General features: G+C 38.8%; 1 protein-coding gene across 8 annotated transcripts in view; it reads right to left on the bottom strand.

Moving 5' to 3' along the window:
* Positions 1 to 10951, bottom strand: part of AGBL4 (AGBL carboxypeptidase 4) — a 1484537-nt gene extending 1473586 nt beyond the window's left edge. For 6 of the 8 annotated variants that reach the window (XM_063627496.1, XM_063627495.1, XM_063627494.1 and 3 more), the window contains exons 1-2: positions 10760 to 10928; positions 1911 to 2028 (exon numbers count right to left, since the gene is read on the bottom strand). In XM_063627496.1, coding sequence (XP_063483566.1) covers positions 1911 to 1975 — 65 coding nt within the window. In that variant the 5' untranslated portion in view covers positions 1976 to 2028; positions 10760 to 10928. Of the gene's footprint in view, positions 1 to 1910; positions 2029 to 10759 lie in introns of all 8 variants that reach the window. The other 2 variants (XM_055255111.2, XM_055255112.2) reach the window with 1 other exon arrangement.
* Between the last annotated feature and the right edge of the window lie 11281 nt (positions 10952 to 22232).

Raw genomic sequence — 22232 nt, 5'->3', positions numbered from 1 at the left:
TTTGACCCTGGAATCATAATTTGTTTCAGTAGTTAGTTACAACACCCATTGTCTCAGAATATAACCACTTCCAATTTCCATTAAAAATATATACAGTACTTCAGTTGTCTATTAAGTTCCTTAATTGAAAAAACTCTGTCAAATTAAAGATACACTGATCTAGTCAAAATGTAAAATCTCCCAGAAATAGAAATGCTCTAATCAGTACAACACAACACGAAATTAGTCCCAAACTAGCAAATGTGAATTTAAAGGAAGAAACAGTCCTCTTTCTTAGGGCTTTATTAAATCAGGTTATAGGATTAATAAAAAGAGTAAATGAGATCATAAGTAACCTCAAAATATAGGGGAAAGTTTCTTTCGTGAAGCTGAGTCCTAGACCGTGTGTAGTTTCTATTAAATTGAAGCAAAAGAATCAGTCTCATTAGAGAAAAGAATAAAAAATTACCCACCACTTTTATTAAATCATTTGGTTTTCATCCAGCTGTATAATATGTGTGATGCAAATTAAAGACCCCACAATTTGATAAACCTAAACTGAGATAAAAGCTTTTTAGTCTTTTATAGGAAAATTTAAAACATTTACAATTGTTAGTAAGCTGCAAAAAGTTTACTAGCATTTCCCATAATCACTGCTATTCTTGTGATGGCACATCATTGGTAATGACACTACTAAGATGAGAAGTTACAGTATTACAGCTTAGGAACATATTTCTAATTTTTATTAAAATTATTAACTTCTTCCTAATATGTTTATGACACAGGGTCTGATGTTCCATCCAAATACATTTATAAAATTGTTTTCTTAAAGCACCTGGGGTAGTTACATGACTGGAGAAGATCTTTAAACATGTATAAAGCTGTATGTCTAATAGAATGAAAGGCACCAATTAATCCAATTACTTAGTGAAGACAGTTTCTTCTATACTATATGCATTACATACACCTCACAACCCTATTGGATAAAGGACTAGTATCTCCATTTTAAAGATGAAAACTGGGTTAGAGAAACACTATTAGACATTAATTGGTAGAGTTGAATGTTTTAAATCTTATCTTTGTAATTTCAAAGTCCATGAGCTATTTATTATGTCACGCTGTCAACAGAGACAGATACATCCAAATGAGGTTTTAAAGGCCGGGCGTGGTGGCTCACATATGTAATCCCAACACTTTGGGAGGCTGAGGCGGGCAGAACACGAGGTCAAGAGATTGAGACCATCATGGCCAACACGGTGAAACCCTGTCTCTACTAAAAATATAAAAATTAGCTGGGCGTGGTGGCATGCACCTGTAGTCCCAGCTACTTGGGAGGCTGAGGTAAGAGAATCACTTGAACCCGGGAGATGGAGGCTGCAGTGAACCAAGATCACACCACTGCACTCCAGCCTGGCCGAGTGGGATTCTGTCTCAAAAAAAAAAAAAAAAAAAAAGATACACAAAACAATTGAGGGGCCAGCATTTGCTCTGGACCTGATCTAATACAAAATGTTATTAGATCAACGCTTTTCACCAAAGTATTCCTACTTTCAAGATCAGTTTCCTAAATGGACCTCATAACTAATGAACAGAGGATTTCTTTTTTTTTTTTTTTTTTTTTTGGAGGCAGAGTCTTGCTCTGTGCAATGGTATAGTCTCAGCTCACTGCAACCTCCGCCCGCCTCCCAGGCTCAAGCAATTCTCCTGCCTCAACCTCCTGAGTAGCTGGGACTACAGGCACAAGCCAACACGCCCAGCTAATTTTTGTATTTCTAGTAGAGACGGGGATTCACCATATTGGCCAGGCTGGTCTCGAACTCCTGACCTCAGGTGATCCACTTGCCTTGGCCTCCCAAAGTGCTGGGATTACAGGCGTCAGCTACCATGCCCAGCCCAGAGAATTTCTTAATTTGAGCTTCAGGATTTCATACCTTGAAATCATTTCAAATTTTTGTGTGCTTGCACGTAGTGTGCATTTCCATGAGGAAGAATTCATTGGTTTTTATCAGTTAATCAAGGGAATCTATGACTCCAGAAATGTTTAAGAATCTGAGGAGAAAGGAAGAAATATAGTCAGCGCTGTTAATAGGTGTGCAATTTTAACAACATTCTAAGTGAGCATTATTCTCTCACCTCCACAACTTTGTGATGCACATGTTGCTTTCTCTGCCCTTCATTCCTTCTCTCCGCACTTCTGCATACCACCTCCACTGGGCTAATTCCTTCTCATCATTCAAGACTCAATTAATGTGTCCCTTATTCTAATCTAAGACACCTTCTTGAAGTACTACCACTACCCCCAGGCTGTCAGGGAGCTGTTCTCTGGCCTCAGAATTCTGTGTACAACTCTATGTTTCCTGAATGATAATTTTCTAGCTCTATTTCTCCTCCACTAGGATAGGAGCTCCTTGAAGGCAAGGACTTTTTTTTAATACATCTGTGAATTTCCAGAGTTTAGCACAATGCTTGGTGCATAGAAGGTATTCAGTATAGTTTTGAATGAACAAGTAATTTTAAAAACAAATAAAAATCCTGTGAAACAGAGTGAGACCTTGCCTCTACAAAATATTAAAAAATTAGCTGTGTATGGTGGCATGTGCCTGTAGTTCAAGCCAGTTGGGAGGCTGAGATGAGACAATCACTTGAGCTGGGAAATCAAGGCTGCAGTGAGCCATGATCATTCCACAGTATTGCAGCCTGGACGACAGTGCAAGACCCTGTCTCAAAACATAAATAAATATACCCAAAGCAATCCTAAGCAAAAACAAAAAAAAAAAACAAAGCCAGAGGCATCACATTACCTGACTTCAAACTATACTACAACACTACAGTAACTAAAACAGCATGCTACTAGTACAAAAATAGACACAAAGACCCATGGAACAGAATAGAGGAAGCAGAAATAAAGCTGCACACCTACAACTATCTGATCTTCAACAAAGTAGACAAAAACAAGCAATAGGGAAATGACTCCCTATTCAATAAACAGTGCTGGGATAACTGGCTAGTCACATGCAGAAGATTGAAACATATACAAAAATCAACTCAAGATGGATTAATGACTTAAATGTAAAACTAAAACTGTAAAACCCTAAAGAAAACCCAGGAAATACCATTTTGAACATAGGTCCTGGCAAAGATTTGATGATGGAGACATGAAAAGCAACTGCAACAAAAACAAAAATTGACAAGTGTGACCTAATTAAACTAAAGAGCTTCTGCACAGCAAAAGAAACTATCAACAGAGTAATCAGACAACCTACAGAATGGGAGAAAATTTTTGCAAACTATGCATTCAACTAAGGTCTAATATCCAGAATTTATAAGGAACGTAAACAAATTAACAGGCTGGGCATGGTGGCTCACGCCTATAATCCTAGCACTTTGGGAGGCCAAGGTGGGCAGATCACCTAAGGTCAGGAGTTCCAGAACAGCCTGGCCAACATGGCAAAACCCATCTCTACTAAAAAACACAAAAATTAGCCAGGCATGGTGGTGTGCGCTTGTAATCCCAGCTACTCAGGAGGCTGAGGCAGGACAATCACTTGAACCCAGGAGGCAGAGATTGCAGTGAGCAAAGATCGTGCCACTGTACTCCATCTTAGGTGACAGAGTGTGACTTTGTCTCAAAAAAATAATAAATAAAAATAAAAATAATAAAAAGCAGGCAAAGGAGATGAACAGGCATACATGTGGCCAACAAGCATATGAAAAAATGCTCAGCACACACACACGTGCGGCCAACAAGCATATGATAAATGCTCAACATCACTAATCATTGGAGAAATGCAAATGAAAACCACAGTGAAATACCATTTCACACCAGTCAGAATGGCTATTACTAAAAAGTCAAAAAGCAACACATGCTGGAGAGGCTGCAGAGAAAGGGGAACACATACACATGGTTAACAGGAATATAAATTAGTTCAGCTGCTGTAGAAAGCACTTTGGAGATTTCTCAAAGAACTTAGAACTATCATTTGATCTAGCAGTCCCACTATTGAGTATACACCCAAAGAAATCTAAATTGTTCTACCATAAAGACACACACACATACGTTCATCGCCACACTATTCACAATAGCAAAGACATGGAATCAACCCAAAGCCCATCAACAGTGGACAGGGAAAAGTAAATGTGATATATATATATATATAAAATAAATCCCCACTCTACAGAAGCCATCAGCAAATATTTCCTTACACAAGCAACCACATCTATAATTCTCATGATAGCTATCCTTTCCAATAACCTGTCTTCTGGACAATGAATAATAGTAAATACTATTAATCAATTTTCATCCTTAATAATAATAACGGCCCTAGTAATAAAACTAGGAGTAGCCCCCTTTCACTTCTAAGTCCCAGAGGGGACCCAAGGAACCTCTCTAATATCTGGCATACTTCTCCTTACATGACAAAAACTAGCCCCTATCTCGATTATATTTCAAATTTTCCCATCAATAAACATGAACATCCTCCTATCTATCACAATCCTATCCATTATAGCGGGCGGTTGAGGAGGACTCAGTCAAACACAACTGCGAAAATCCTAGCCTACTCCTCAATTATTATATACATATATACCACAGAATACTACGCATAAAAAAGAAAGCCATATAAAGACACAAGATCATGTTCTTTGCAGCAACATAGGTGGAGCTGGAGGCCATTATACTAAGGGAATTAACGTAGGAACAGAAAACCAAGTACCACATGTTCTCACTTATAAGTGGAAGCTAAACACTAATTACACACGGAGACAAGAAGGGAACAACAGACACCAAGACCTGCTTTAGGGTAGAGAGCGGCAGGAGGGTGAGGGTTGAAAAACCACCTGTTGGATACTATGCTTATTACCTGGGTGATGAAATAACCTGTACACCAAACCCCAGCAACATGCAATTTATCCATATAACAAACCTGTGTATGTACCCCATGAGCCTAAAATAAAAGTTGAAATGGAATAAAATAAAAATACATACATACATAAATACACAAATAAAGTAACACAGCCCATAATAGTAATTTCTTCCACAAAGCCACGACACAGAGATTCATCTACTACTCCTGAAAGAAAGACAAGCAAACTATAATTATTGGCAGGTTGTTTCTGATGTTCCGTTCCCCAAGAGATTCATTTCTATAATATTTTTCAAAACACTTATTTAGGAATTTACAATCTTATATAAAAGTTTTCAATCCTATATAAAATTTTAGACATCCTTTTGTGTTTCATTGCTTTGTTTTCCTTCAGATGACATGAAAGTACACTTTTTTCCAAGTCTGTTTAGAGACTCAAAAGTATACAACCGATAGTTCTTAAATATATATGACAAATAAAAACATCTTCCTTTGGAGTTTTAAAAAAGAGAAATTTCTTTTATGGATCCCATTAAATAAATGAAGAATATAAAAAGCAAAGATTAGCATATTCCCATATGGTGAACACTATCAATGAAGTACTGCAAGCTTTTAAACTTGCAATAATTTTTATAATCAGAAACATCAAATTCATCTAAGAATGAAATTTTTCCTTAAATCTATATTAAAATTAATACTTCATTGCTGAAATTTAACAACTAATAAAAATACCATGAAACTCACATAAAACTGTGCTGTTCTTAAATGACTCAAAGACAAAGTTGTGATTTTGTTTAGAATATATATGCAAAATATTCACATCCTCTGACTTTCTTAATATATAGAGATCTTTAGTATCTTTCATTGAAAGTGACACTGAGCCACAATGCTGAAACTGAAGCAAATTACAACATTCATGGATCTCAGAAATACAGACATTATCAAAGAGCCTTAGAAGAAACAAGCACATAAACTTTCTGTCAAAAAATAGTGTTTTCTGTCTCAATACTTTTGAGATATTAATATTACGTTATAGCTCACTTATAATGTAAAAAATCTAAAAGTGAGAAAAATATTTTAAACTTTTGAAAATATTTCCAAAAATGAATAAAATTATGTAAGTCCACATTCCCTTTTCCATAACTCCAAAATCACCAAATATCTAACTTTGGAACCAAAACTAATTTGACAGCAAAATCCAACCCAAATTTATGTGACTCTGTTTATAATTTTTATTCACTTACTGTGAATGTGATATTGATATGTTTGATTACATGGTACTATCTCATACCCCATTGGGGGTATTATGTAATTGACAGTACATATGCAGTATTGCCTTTCCATAATAAAAAGAAATCTGAGTTCTGAAATATATTTGCATCCAAACCTGCCAGATAAGGGACTGCAAACCTGGATTTCCTCTTCTTTTAAAGGTGATTTTCTACTATGCCTTTAGGAAAAAAAAATTATCTCTCTCTCTCTCTTTGTCTCTCTCTCTCTCTCTCTCACACACACACACACACACACACAAACACACACAGACACCAATTAAGATATCATTTCTTTGGGGGTGTAAGACATTGTATACTTTCTATAACTTATCTCTAATTCTCACCTTAAAAGTAGCTGTTATTATCCCCAGTTAACAAATACAGAAACTAAAACAAAAAAGGCTTAACTATTACTTTGTCCAACCATTAACACAAGCTATCAAACAATATTCTCATTTCTAAGGCGTTTTACAATTTCAACATTCTGCCCATAATTGGTTTCTGATTCATATAGAACTGCTTTTTAAAATAGACCCATTTATTTCACAGAGTGATTAAGGTACAGTCCCTTTTAACAGACTGCATCATTTAAAAAAATGTTTGTCTACATGGGCTTCCACAGAATAACTTGACAAAATAGAATAACAAATTATTTTACCAGGTAACTAAAATAAAAGCTTTTTTAAGATAGCTGGAACAGAGGGAGAAGAAGCAGAGAAAAAGAAGCAGGTGCAATCTAGCATGAGACTAATACTCCTACATGTAATTAACTGTAAGGTTTTCTTTTTTATTAGTATTGATAATCAAATTTATAGGGAAAAAGTCCTGACATTTGTGTCCCCATTTTAAAGCACAAGATTTAAAAGAAGAAACTTCCTTTTGTAAATCTGACCCTATTACAGAGCTATCTACATGCTCTGTAAGAAGCTTGAATATAAAAAATTTCAAATGTATTGCATGTACTTTACATACAAAAGCATGCTGAAGATATCTTAAGTGTCCCTTCATTCCTCCAAGAAATTCCTCAAAATCTACCTCACACAGAGACAGGTCCCATGATACACAGTTGAGGTAACAATTCTACATTCTCCAAACCTTAATGTCTGCCTTTCTTCTAATAGCAAAGCAGTGAAAAACCAATGAAGAAAAAATAGAATTTCTTATACTCATCATTGTATGTTTATATAATTTCTTTTATATGTAAAGTATATGCAATACGTTTGAAATTTTTTATATTCAAGCTTCAAGTGAACTAAGGACATAACATTTATTGGACACTTCAAGTATATGATCTCTAATATTCACAACTATCCTGCAAATATCATCCCCATTTTACAAATGAGGAAACTGAAGATCAGAAAACTTGAGTCCAAGGTCCACATATAATAAGTCACAGAAATAGGGTTTATACAAGGATCTGAGCCCGTTTCTTTCCATTTCACCTTGTTAGGATATGCTTAGTTTAGAATATTTCCTGTAAGAAAGGAATTTTCATCATGGCTATATTTTCTTCAGAATGTGGTATGTTGTAATACAAACACAAAGCCAAATAATGAATCTGGATAATATTTAAATTGTCAAAAAAACTAATCTTCTACTAATTCTCTGCAGATCTTAATTAAGTTGTCAACTTCTCTGTGCCAAAAGTTCTCCACATGTAAAACATAGAGAATACCTTAGAGAGCTGTTATGAGACTGAAGTAAAATGTATAAAGCACTTAGTACAATGCGTGGTACAAAATAAACACTTCATAAATGTTGGCTATTTCAAGTGAGATAAGAAATTGCCAGATGGCCATATTTTGTATCAGGTGACTCCAGCCAGCAATAGCTGGACACCTAATCTAAAACCAGTCAATCCTGACACTGGACTGTGATTTAGTGGTAAAAGACAATAAGGGTCAATAAAATTATCTCTCTCAGAAATTTGAATTAAACAGACTTAGGCATTATTCGCCTAAATGAACTGGCTTTTTACCATTATCAATTTTCTACCATCAATGTTACCAATGACCTCTCTGCTGCTAAATCTAGTTTTTTAGCCCTTCATTTTATATTGCTTGGCAGCATTCAGTCTACTGAGTATTCCATTTATCTTGAAACATTCCTTTGGTTGTGCTCTAATCTCTCCAGTCGCACCTTCTCAGTCTCTTTGGAAGGCATTGAAATACTGCAGCTACTCAACACTTCATCCCAGGCCGCTTCTCCCTCTAGGCATTTTCATCCACACCCATGGCTTGAGTAATTATTCCTATGTCAAAATAATTATCTCTATGCCAGTTTACACTTTTCTTGTAAATTCAACTGCCTTGTCAATCTCTCTACTTATTTGGATGTCCTAAAGATACCTCAATCTCCACTTATCTAAAACCAAATTAATGATCTTTCCTCTCACACCTACCCAAGGCCCCTTCCAATGCTCCCTATCCCAGTAATGGCACCACTAACTATCCAGCTGCACAAATTGTGAGAAGTAGTCTTCCATACTTCCTTCTCCATCATCCTCATATTTCACTAAGTCCTATTAATTTTATCTCCTAAGTATTTCTCAATTCCTTCTCTTCATCTCCACTGCTACCTTCTAAGTTCTCTCTATATGCACTCTTGTATCCTCTGTACTCTCCTCACTGTAGCTGGTGGAGAGTATATCCTATATCCACTCTTGTATCCTCTGTACCCTCCACATTGTAGCCAGAGTTATTTTTTAATTATTCTAATCATGGCATGCTCCCACTTAAAAGCCTTCAATGGCTTCCCATTATTCTTAGGATTTCTGACCCAAATTCATATCATATTCTACAAAGTACTGGCAGATCTGGCTTCAGCGTACCTCTTCTCTCTTCCCATTGCCCCACATGTACCCACACTTGTCTCCTTTCAGTTCCTTAAACACAGCATAACATGTTTCCACCTGTCTTGGGTTCTTTGCACATGGTTTTCCTGCTGCCTGGACCACTCTTTGCCCTTTTTTTCAATTATCCAATTCCTATCACATGTCACCTAAAATATCACTTCCAGACAATAACAGTAATTCAGTTATTCATTTAAGAAATCTTTATCGAGAACATACTATACACTTAGAACAGTTCTAGACATGTGGTGTTGAGAAAACAATGCCCTTGTAGAGCTTACATTGTAGTGGAAGGAGACAGGAAATAAGCAATACAAGCAAGTAAATTAAATAGTATGTTCAAAGGCAATAAATGCTATGAGAAAAAAAGGAAAAGAAGAACAAGGTAAGCTCATCCAAAGCAGGGAATTTCCAATGCCTAACTTATTGCCTGGCATATAGTTAGCACTCAATATTTGTTGAGTGGATGAACGAATAAAGGAATGAGCATGTTCAAGTTATGAGGGAGCTAAAACTATAAAATGAGTAGAGGAGCTACTCAATAAAACAGAGATGCCATGAAAGAAAGAGAAAATGAAGGTCTTGAGACATAATGGTTCCTTGAACCTATTTCTGAGGGTGTCACAGTTTTCAGTTCCAGTTTCTGGGGTGTGTGTGTACCATAACCACACCCCCCCCCCCCCACACACACACACACACCAGGACCAAAGTAATTCAAGTGGATCACTCTTGTAATGATAATACCTGATCAGGACACATATACAAGGTTATGTATACCACTGCCAAAACCATCACACACATATCCCCAAAGTCACTTTTCTACCCACACACCCATGCCATGCCATAACATCGGTTCTTCAGTGGTCAGCCTCATTTAGAGGCAAACTCCCTCCCACATACTCAAAACTGTAAAAACCTTTGCTTTCTTCTATGACCCTGTGAGACACTTAAAGTCAGTATCTCACAAAGCCCAGCCATATTCACAAGGGGTCCCCTCAGGAATAGGATCCTGGGTCTCCCTTCCTGTCAGTCTTCCTGTCCCTTAAAGGCTATCTTCCCCCCACAGAAGTGTGGACATGCACTCCTTTGATTCCGAATGACCTTCAAGATCACTGAACCCACATACACTCACACTCAGGCTCCAGCCTCTTTTGATAGGCTCCTAAAGGACTGGGGCTCCGGGTATCCCCTCAAGGCCTCTTGTCTTTTTAAAGACCCATACAAGGATTATTTGCATAAATTTCTCTGTGACCAGGAGTGACCCTGAGGACACTGCACATCCCCAAACACAAATACTCTAACTCCCCCCTTCCATGGCACTGTCTGATATTAAAGTAACACACCTTCCACGTATACCTCCCTCTTTAGAGTGAGAGCCTCCTACTCCCACCCCCAGCCCAAATCATGCCCCTTTAGGGATCTCTCCCATGCTCCCACAGGGCTGTGTACACCCTTTCCATGACACAGCCTAGCCCTAGGATTAGCCTTCACCACAGGTGATACCAGGATTAAGATCCTGTCTCTTCCCTCGGGTCCCAGCCCCTTTCGGGCCCATGTTCTGTCAGAAGTGTGCACACTAACCCACACTCCCCTCCACCACCCGGACTTCGAGGTCCCTGCCCGCCATTCAGAGGGGTACACGCCACCCTTGACCCCTGACCCTGAAGTCATAACCCACCGCGCAAATATACAGGCGCGCCTCCTCAGGAGTAGGACCATGCCCAAGTCCCCTGTTCCCTGAGACCCAGGACAGCCTGGCCGCCTCAGCCTTCCCCAGATCGGCAGCCCCCACAGACCTGCCTCAGGCGCCGACTGGCTCCCCTCCGCCATTTTTGTTGTCCCTCAGTCTCCGAGCTCACGCGAAGACCGCGGGGCAGTAGGGAGCGGGTGGTGGGATCAGTGGGCTGACAGGAGCTCCCTCAGGAAGACGCGGCACGACGGTTGCCAGGGCAACGGGCGGCAGGCGCGCGGGTGGCCGGCGCGCGGCTGAGGGCGGGAGGGACGCCTGGGAGGAGCGTGCGTCCAAGGCCCCGCCCCCGCGGCGCGAGCCCGGGCCTGAGCTGGGACTTGGGCTCCGCGGCGCTGCTCCTCCGACCGAGCCACAGCATCCTGGCAACTGAGTAGGCTCCGCCACCCCTAGAGCACAGGGGCCAGGTCTGTAGGGATGGCACTTTCCTGCCGGCGACCGGGGTCCTCGTACTGACCGCCCAGACTAGCTAAACTGGCTTTTCTGTGGTTGGTGCTCAACTTTGGGGACTTGGGACAGGTTTCTTCATTTGCCAAAGCTTCTCCCCTTGGTTTGCCTGGGTTACTCGTCTTCAACTGAAATACACTGAAAACCAACTGTGTGCCCACCCCAACCCAAACACACAGAGGCCCAATGGGTTCTGGCTCCTTGCCCCTCCGCGACGGCAGCAACCCTCAACCCCAAAAAAGACTTATCCTTTTGCTGACGTATTTTTCAGTAAATATGGGCTGCTCTTTCCCACCTTTCAGTAGTGACACGCCATTATCTTCTAAGACCAAGCTGGAACATTACCCGTCCTGACCAGCTCTGCCCTCCCACAGTCCCCTGTATATGCCCTCTATTCCAAATGCTTTATGCATTATTTCCTTCTCGACCGTGAGCTCTCTGATACCTAGGGTTGATCTCTTATTTTTGTATACTCCATAGTGCAGTGTGGTGCATGACACAAAGTAGGATCTCAGTCAATGTCTGCTGAATGGAAAATGGTGGTAATCTGAAAGGAAGTGAGGTGGAGAGAGTGAAAGAGGGAAGGGGGAAAAACGCTAAGAAAAATGTGTTATTGAGCTGATTGCTTTAGTAGACAACTATTTTTAATCTTGCTGGAGACTCTGAAAAACAGGGTAGAATGTGTGCCTGCCATTGTCCCACTGAAGAACACGGAGGCTGGGGCATTTGTCTCCTAATTTCTGTCTCCATTGGTTGAGGGGTTGCTCTCCACCTTCCAGCTTGAACTCTCTCACATTTCCTGGTTATGCTTGCCAGGGCTGAGCAGACTTCTAGAGTTTGAGAGAAAGCCTTGAGGCAGAAATGCAGAGACGTACCGGAAGGCCTTCTAAGTAAGATGCTGGCCACATGCATGGAACTATCCATTCATCTGAATGAAAATCAGGGATAAGAATCTTGTACAGAAAGTTACATGAAAATAGCTATCAGAATTATCTCTCACATTTGAACAGTTTAAAATTCACAAGCCATGTCCACACAACTATCAAGATGAATAGATGTGTGCTTTCCATAGTCCTAATGACACTTATGTAAAGGCTGTGAGGGTTGTGTGGGAATTTTGGTGTCCGAGGATTCAATAAGGGCTAAGAAGAACAAAAGAACTACATTACGTATAGGGAGATGGAAAAATAAAGAGAAAGATGTGGGTTCTACTCAGACTGACGTTATAGCTTTATAATCTTGGGCAAATCACTTAAACTTACTGAGCCTCAGTTTCCTCTTCCAACAAACTGAGACAAAGGTCCCGCCTACCACAAAGAGTAGCTCTAAGACACAAACAGGGTGATGAATGAAAATGCATTTGATGAGTATAAATCCAGCCAATAAAAGAATCTAGCACGGTTTAGAATAATTCACTTAAACATCCCCCATGCCTCTTCTGAGCCAGGCTCTGTGCAGATGCTGAGGATAAAGAGACAAATGTAACATTATTAAATTGAACCACATTGGTCAATTTAAATTTTAAGTAAAATTTAGAACTCAGTTATTTAATCAGAGTTGCCACTTTTCAAGTGCTCAATAGCTACATGTGGCTACTGGCTACCATATTGGACAACATATGTATAGAACATTTCGATCACTGCAGAAAGTTTTGTTAGAATTGATAGACAAATGCCTACTGGGCAGAGGAGATGAAAAGCCTGGAAAACCAGCTTGCTGACAGGACCAGGTTCAGTTCTCCTCTGTGTCAGCTATTCCTCAGGAAGCAGTGCAGGAGGGAGTATAGACTTCTTCACTACTGCTGGAGTCTTCAGAGACTTCCCTTTTGTTGTGTGAAATAACACAGCATGGGAAGTGGGGGGAAAACGTCCCCCACATGGGCTCCTGGGAATTGGTTTCCCCATGCTACCATTCATATGTCCCTGGGAGGTCTGTCTTCCCCAGAGACCTCCTATGATTTCTGTCTCCACAGAAAACATCCACCCACAACAAGGGTGCCTTCTTTCAAGCAAAATATACCCTATAGGATTCACCCACTCCCTCCATAAACATTTATTAAAATGATACCTTCCATGTGCCTGGCCACTAAGTTAGATGCAGAATGGAATGAGAGAAATATTTAATCTATAATCATATTTTTACATGCACAAACTCATTTCATTCTCAGAGCAGCATTATGATACTGGTATTAATATCAGCCTCTTGTACAGAAGATGAAATTGAGGCTCACAGAGTTTAAATGACTTATACAAAGTTTCAGGCAGAAAGTAGCGGACTCAGGGAAGACTGAAATTATGCTAGGAAATTCATCTGTGTTATTTTGTGTAATTTTCACATCAAAAATACCATGCCTTTGAAGTTTAAAAACTAATTGGAAAGAAAGGATTAACGTGCACAAATTCAGTTTACAACTAATTTCCAAACAGTGTGGTAAAAGCAATGACACAGGCATGCTCAGCAAAGTGGAGGAGCACCAAAGAGAGATCCCCTTGATGGGCATCTATAGCCACAGCCCACCAGAAGTATTCAAAATAGCCAATCCTAAATGTTTATTCTGCTCTACCTTGCGATTCTCACAGAAATCCCAATAAAGGCTTTGGCCTAGGATTTCCCCTTGCTCCCGTGTTCTGACACCAAACCAAAACCTGGTGTTTCCCCTATGACCCTTCATGGCATAAACTTCTTTCCAAGCCTTGTTCTCATTTACTCCTGTGGCCACACCCACTTAATCATACCATATCCAACATTTATATTCTTAGGACATACTTGTTATTCTGCCCTTTAATAAACAGGCTATTGTTGTTTACTCTTTCCATGTAAAATTTTAAATCAGCTTGCCTAATTGCAAAAAAAAAAAAAAGAAAGAAAGAAAAAAGTAATAATGTTGCTGGTATTTTATTAGAATTGTGGTAAATTTATAGATTAATTTAGGGAGAAATGACATCTTTATGATCCTGAGTCCTTTTATCCAAGTACATGATATATCTTATAATCTGTTTAAGTCTTCTATGTCCTTCAGAAATATTTAACAAATAGTTTTTTTTTTTTTTTTTTTTTTTTTGGAGACATAGTTTCTGTCACTGAGGCTGGAGTGCAGTGGTGCAATCTCGGCTCACTGCAACTTCTGCTTCACCAGTTCAAGTGATTCTCCTGCCTCAGCCTCCCAAGTAGCTGGGACTACAAGCACAGACCACCATGCCACCATGTATTTTGTTTTAGTAGAATCTGGATTTTACCATGTTGGCCAGCTAGTCTCAAACTTCTGACCTCAAGTGATTCGGCCTTCCAAAGTGCTGGGATATGCGTGAGCCACCACGCCTGGCCAAAACATTATAATGAGATATTTTATATACATTTTCATACTATGTCTTTAAAATCAGGTTTGTGTTTTACACTCACAGCATGTTTCAATCTGAATTAGCCACATTTCAAGTGCTCAGAAGACACATATGGCCAGCAGCTACCATATTGGAAAGCACAGGTCTAAACACTCTAATTAAAAGGCAGAGATTGACAGAGTGAATTGGGGGAAAAAAATAAGTGAGACCTAATTCTATGCTGTATACAAGAAATTTACTATAAATATAAAGATATATATACGTTAAAGTAAACAGAAGAAAAAACAGACTTTACAAACACTTATCCAAAGAAGGCTGGATTAATATCAAAGTAGACTTCAGAACAGAATATATTGCTAAAAAGGTTAAAGAAGACATTACATAATTATAGAGGTCTTTTCAGCAACAAGGTGTGTAACATCATTCTTAATAATGAATTACTGAATGCTTATGGTGTAAGGCCTAAAAATAACACTATATGCTGCCTTCACATCTAGTAAAAACAGGAGGGCCTGGAATTACCTAACCACAAGTTCTCCTCCCCATTCTCCTCACACAGATAAGGTCTCCAAGTCAAACAACTCTCCTTATCAAACAGATGAGGTATAGTTCCGATTATCCCTGAGTGGTTTCAGTTCCCTACCAATCCACAGAATTATTCAAACAAGCCAATTAAATCCTCTCAGGAAACAGGGAAGCACTCAACCCTTTTGAAACCACAAAGCCTGCTTCCTACAGCCACTGATTGTTCACTGTGTTCCTGAGTATAACCTCTATTTGGCCCTTTGATGGTGTACAATGTCATCTTCTCCTAGGCTGTGAGTATATGTGACTAATAAACTGCTCTCAATCTCATCTGTCATGTCAGGTGTCATGTATTCAGCCATTCCCATAACGCCAGGGCAGGAATTTCCCCTCACCAATGGGGTGAATGGGAAGTAATTAAACAAGTAATTAATGCTTTCCTCTATAAATCAGGAAGAAGAGAAGGATGTCCACTGTCAACACTTTTATTTAATATTGCACTGGAAGTCCTAGCCAGTAGAATAAGACAAAAATAAAATTCAGATAGACTGAGAAGGAAAATATAAAAATGTCTATATTTACAAAAGACATGATTGTCTATATACTTAGAAAATCCAAAGGAATATACAAAAAGCTACTAGAACTAATAAGTTTTCTATATGCACATGTCAATTGCATTTCTATATACTAACAAAAAACAAAACTTCAGGTTAAGAAAATAATACTATTTATAACATAAAAATAAAAGTACAGATAAATTTAACAAAATATGTGCTAGACTTGTACAGTGAAAGCTATAAACTCTTTTTGAAAGAAATTAAAGAAGACCTAAATAAATGAAGATATACACCATGTTCATGGATCAGAAAAAATATTGTTAAGATGTCAATTCTCCTAAAACTTATCTATAAGCTCCACTATCCAATAAATATCCAATAGCTACATGTACCTATTTAACTTTACATTAATTAAAATTAAATTAAAATTAAAGTTCTTTGCTCAAACTAGCCAAATTACAAGTTCTTAATAGCCATATGTGGCTAGTGGCTACCACATTAAACAAAGCAGATAAAGAATAGTTCTCAGCTGGGCACAATGGCTCACACCTGTAATCCCAGCACTTTGGGAGGCCAAAGCAGGTGGACTGCTTGAGCTCAGGAGTTCAAGACCAGCCTGGCCAACATGGCAAAACCCCATTTCTACTAAAAATGCAAAAATTAGCCGAACATGGTGGTGCATGCTTGTGGTCCCAGCTACTCAGGAGGTTGAGGTGGGAGGATCACGAGCCCGGGAGGCAGAGGTTGCAGTGCAGTGAGCCAAGATCATACCACTGCACCCTAGCCTGGTCAAGAGAGTGAGACTGTCTCAAAATAAATAAATAAATTTAATTTAATTTTTTAAAAAAGAATAGTTCCATAATCACCAAAAGTTTCATTGGACAATAGCAATTTATAAATTCAATGCAATCTCCATCAAAACCCAAGTCATTAAATAACTTTTATAATTAAAAATGACAAGCTAATTTTAAAATTTGTATATAAATAAAGGAACTAGAAGAGCCAAAACATTTTGTAAAAGAAAAACGTACTAGGCTGGGTGCCTCGGTGGCTCATGTCTGTAATCCCAGAACTTTGGGAGGGTGAGGTGGGTGGATTACTTAAGGTCAGGAGTTCAAAACCAGCCTGGCCAACATGGTGAAACTCATCTCTACTAAAAGTACAAAAATTAGCCAGGCATGGTGGCCAGTGCCTATAATCCCAGCTACTTGGGAGCAGGATTGCTTGAACCCGGGAAGCAGAGGTTGCAGTGAGCCAAGATCACACCACTGCACTCCAGCCTGGGCAACAGAGCGAGACTCCATCTCAAAAGAAAGAAAAACATACTTAATAATAAATTACTAAATTGGAGGACTTACACTACTTGGTTTCAAGGTTTACTATAATGCTACAATAATAAAAACAGCATCTGATTTGCATAATCACATAACATGCAGCATATAGACATACTTTATAGATCAATACAACAGAATAGCATCCAGAAAAAGGTCCATACATGTATGGTACATTGATTTTTTTGACAAAAGAGCTAGGGTAATCAATGGGGAAAGACAGTTTTTTAAACAAATAGTAGTAAAGCAATTGGTCTATATGCAAAAGTAACATGAACTTGGACAAATACCTTTACCATATGCAAATATAAACTTGAAGTGGATCATAGACCTAAAACTAGAATAAAAACTATAAAACTTTTAGAAGAAAGCATCAACAAACATTTTTGTGACCTTGATTAGGCAGAGTCATAGGACACAAAAAGCACAACCATAGAAAAAATTGATAAATCAGAACTCATCAAAATTAAAAATTTCTGCTGTTCAACTCAGTATTAAGAAGACAAAGACCAACAACCCAATTATGGACAAAATGGTTGAGCAAGAAGATAGGCAAATGGATAATAAGCATGTGAAAAGATGTTCAATATCATTAGTCATTAGGAAAATGCAAGTTAAAATCACAATGAGATACCACTACCAAATGCTATAATGGTTAAAATTTCAAAGACTAAGAATACCAAATATTAGTAAGGATGCAGAACAGCTAAAACTCTTATATATTGCTGGTGAAAATGCAAACTTGCACAGTTACTTTGGAAAACAGTTTGGCAATTTTTTTTTTTTTTTTTTTTGAGACAGAGTCTTGCTCTGTCAGCCAGGCTGGAGTACAGTGGCACAATTTCGGCTCACTGCAACCTCCGCCTCCCAGGCTCAAGCAATTCTCCTGCCTCAGCCTCCTGAGTAGCTGGGATTACAAGCATGTGCCACTCACATGCCCAGCTAGTTTTTGTATTTTTAGTAGAGATGGGGTTTCACCATGTTGGCCAGGCTGGTCTCGAACTCCTGACCTCAGGTAATCCTCCCACCTTGGCCTCCCAAAGTGTGGGGATTACAGGCATGAGCCACCATGCCCGGCCAGCAATTTCTTATAAAGTTAAACATACTCTTATGACCTAAAAATTCTACTCCTAATTATGTACTCAAGACACTAAAACCAAGTTGCCTATACAAACATGAGCTAAATAAAAGTGGTAAATCCAGCTACCAAGAAAAATAGAAGTGAGGCTGTTGGCCTAACAAGGAAAGGAAGAAAACTTGCAACAGATGGAGGAACTGTATCTTGGAGCAATAAAGAACTAAGGAGCAGGTATTTTATTAACTTTTTTCCCAGACCATATGACTATCTTCAGGGGTCTCCCAGCAATGTTTAGAGGCATAGGAAATTATTTTCATGTTATGGACTGAATGTTTGTGTTCCCCAAAAATTTGTATGTTGAAGCTTTCAATATGATAGCATTTGGAGTTGGAGACTTTGGGACGTAATTAGGTCATGAAGGTGGAGCCCTCAAGAAGAACAGTACCCTTACAAGGAGAGGCCAGAGAGATAGCTATCTATCTTTCTACCAGGTGAGGATACAATGAGAAGTTAGCAGTCTGCAGCCTGGAAGAGGTCTTCAACAGAAGCCAGCCACACCTGCACCTTGATCTTGGAATTCCAGCATTCAGAACTGTGAGAAATAAATTTCTGTTGTATGTAAGCCACCAGTTTATAGTATTTCTTATAGCAGCCTGAGCGAAAACACTTCATATAGAGAGGAGATCTGGGAAGCACATATCAAATATTAAAAAGAAAAAATTTAAAGATGAGCATGAGTGAACATAGCTAAGTTAATGAGGAGGGTTTCCTTGATTACGTGAACACATATAAATGCTGGATAAAATACTAAAATTTTAAAACATGGCTTAATTCAAAAGAAAGGAAAATATTCTGAAGTTGGAAGCTTGAAAAGATCATGCTCTTCATTAATACATTCCATTACCTCCCAGCCTTCCCCATACCAAGCTCTCAGATTATATCGATAACTTAAAGGCAGCCTAATTTGATGAGCAGAGTATTGTCTGAATGATGGCTGAGTATCTGGATGAGTGAGACTTGATATTGGCTTGAAGAAACTCACAGCCTAGGGTAAGAGACATTGTAGCAATTTAAAAATGGAGAAACCTCTCCCCTTACTAGCTCCTGTCTCTCAATCATGGTAACTCATGCCATCAAAGAGAATTTAATTGGCACTGACACCACTCTTTCTGGATAGCAAAGAGGAAGAGCCACTGACAGCTAGTTTAGTGGGTTTGAAATATTAACCAAGCTCAGAAGAGCACCAACAGCTTCCTAGCACACAATATTATACTAGGGGCTACTCTTCTGAAAGGAGCAAAGCTAAATGTGACTAATAGGAAATGCTGTCCTTACTAAATTTTTGATTGTCTCCAAGAAATATGAATGCCCAACCCACTGTCTTGATGACATGTGATAACTTCCTGGGAAGCAAATGAGGAAATCAACAGCGATTCATTGATCTTATAATGGCTGAGAAGGGTAGTAATTGATGGAAAATTGACCCAAACCAGGTATATTGAAAAGGTCAGAGAGGCAGACTGTCCTCCTTTAGAGATGAGGAGCACAGTTCCTAAAGGAGGGAATGAGAACATGGCCCTCAGGGATCTGGAAGGAGATGGAGTTAAAGAAGAAAGGTCAGGTAAATTGAGAAGGGAAAGAGGTCCCAAGGACGGAAATCCTCACAGAGGCCACTCTCTTTTTAAAGGCCCAAATCTGAAAACTTCCCCTTTTCCATTAAATAGACTGCTGAAAATAGATGGGCTCCATTCTGTTTCTGCCACTCCTTGCTAAAGATAACTCCTTAAAGAACTTTGTAAACTTCACATAATTCTTCATTTGGATGAGATTAGCAGGACAACGTAGTTCAAGAAGGGCCAGACCTCATTGACCTCTTAGTGTCTAGGGACTTAGTGAACATGGGGCTAGCAAAGGCATTATGGCCATATGTAAAATTTTAATTGGTATATTATACCAGATACGGTTTATGCCTTAGTTTCATAACTTAATTCATAAGAATTTCTTCATGTCGTGAAGTATTCTTTGAAAACATTACTCCTGATGCTATAAAATCATCATAAAAGTGCATCATAACTAATTAAAGCATTCCCTTCTTGGATATTTGAGTCCTACTTTTTTCTGTTATAAATAATGCTGCAGTGAACATCTCTGAATGTATATCTTTTGTCATCATTTCATCACTTTCTTGGTTTGGATTTCTATACATGAGGTCACTAGGTAAGGGGTATGAAGCCTACAAGGCTCTTGAAATGTATTGACAAATTGTCCTCCCCAAAAACCTCATCCCTTTATGTTCCCACTGTCAGAGTATGCAAGTACCTGTCACATGATACCTTTGTCAACATTGTGCCTGTGATATTACAGGGGAAAATGTTTTATCCAATTAGCCAGGACACATGACTTGAACTTAACCATCTGCCCAAATGAAATTTGAGAAGTTTGGTTTAAACATGGAAACATGGAAAAGCTAATTGTACTTATCACAGATGTGGCACCAGCAGAAAAAGGCAAAAATTGTTTTCAACATTTTATTTCCATCGGGAGAGAGGGCTTATGAACCCCAGGCTTCATTTCTCTTTCCGGAAAAGAGTATGTGGTATGAACTAGGTATGCTAGATTCTCTATGGTTAACTGGAGAAACAGATAAAGATCTCCATTTCTCTTCATGTTCATGCCCTTAACTGGTACTTATTTACAGGGTATTTGGAAGAAGACAACGTAGGGCATGTAAGCCTAGTCTATTTTAATGGCATCAGATGTTTTGATTCTTTAAATTTATTGAAGGATTAAAAGAGTTGGAGCTAAAAGGCTCTGAACACTCATTTTGCTACATCCCCAAGTATAATTAAAATTTGACTTTCTTACTGATGTGACAAAATATTTAAACACACTGAGATTGAAATTCTAGGGAATAAAACAAGGCTGTTGCTGGCTTGTTCAAGGAAGTGAAGACATTTAGACTGAACAGGAGGCCATAGAACCTCATTTATTCCAAATTTTAGAGTATTAGAGTTCCATCATGGAAATGGAATGACCGTTTCAGAAGAGATTCATAGATCATGATGTCAGTGAACCTAAATTTTCAGAATTGCTCTTGGAGTGCAAACCTTAGGATGTGACCAAATATATATATAAGTATCTCCTCTATTAGTTTTTTTGGTTTGTTTTTTGTTTATTTCTTTGTTTTTTTTGAGATGGAGTCTCACTCTTTGCCCAGGCTGGAACAAGCGGCACCATCTCAGCTCACTGCAACCTCCACCTCCCAGGATCAAGCAATTCTCCTGCCTCAGTCTCCTGAGTAGCTGGGATTACAGGCATCCGCCACCATGCCCAGCTAATTTTTTGTATTTTTAGTAGAGACAGGGTTTTGCCATGTTGGTCAGGCTGGTCTCAAACTCCTGACCTCAGGTGATCCACCCGCCTTGGCCTCCCAAAGTGCTAGGATTACAGGTGTGAGCCACCATGCCCAGCCTCTTCTATTAGTTTTAAGAGGAGATGATTGATATAAAAGTTAACTATGTCCAGTAGAGTCATAGTATCCCTGAAACCATGTAGGCAAGTATATAAATCCCAGAACTACATGGACATTTATGGCTATATAATGAAACACTAGGCCATAATTTTTTTTATAAAACATGCAAAAAGCAGAATATCACAAATAGGGATATAAATCTAGAATTAGAATTTAGGTGTTCTCTGATTTAATATACACAACAGTTTTAAGGAATAGTTTAGCCTGCTAAAAACATACATCCTCACAAAATAGATCAATGACAAATACTATGCCTAAAACTATATGCCTTTTTCCTAATAATAAATGTAATTAATTTTTACAAAACCTTCATATGACATCTTAATTCCACATTTTTGAACAGCCTAAAGGTTTCACTTTCCATCACTGTATTTAAAAGTATGATACCTATAGATAACGTTCTATTATAGGCATTATATAGGTTTGGAGAGCAATAAGTCTAGGTACAAATCCTGGCTCCATCACCCCATAAAGTTCTCTCCTTGACCTTTAAGAACCTACATAACGTGGAGAGGTCTGTCTTTGTGGTCTCACCTCCTACCACGTTCTTCCCCACTCATGATACTTCAGCCCCATAGGCCTTCTTTGGTTCCTCAAGCACCTCAAGCTAGCTTCCCCCTTCACAACCTTCAGTGTTCTCTGTGCTTGAGCTACTCTCCCCTCACATCTTCACATCACTTGCTCTCTCACTTCATTCAGGCCTCTTTTCAAAAG

Source organism: Symphalangus syndactylus, chromosome 12, assembly GCF_028878055.3.
Source record: "Symphalangus syndactylus isolate Jambi chromosome 12, NHGRI_mSymSyn1-v2.1_pri, whole genome shotgun sequence".
Lineage (NCBI taxonomy): Eukaryota > Metazoa > Chordata > Mammalia > Primates > Hylobatidae > Symphalangus > Symphalangus syndactylus.
The sequence above is the reverse complement of the archived record's forward strand: the minus strand, read 5'-3'. Positions and strand labels throughout refer to the sequence as shown.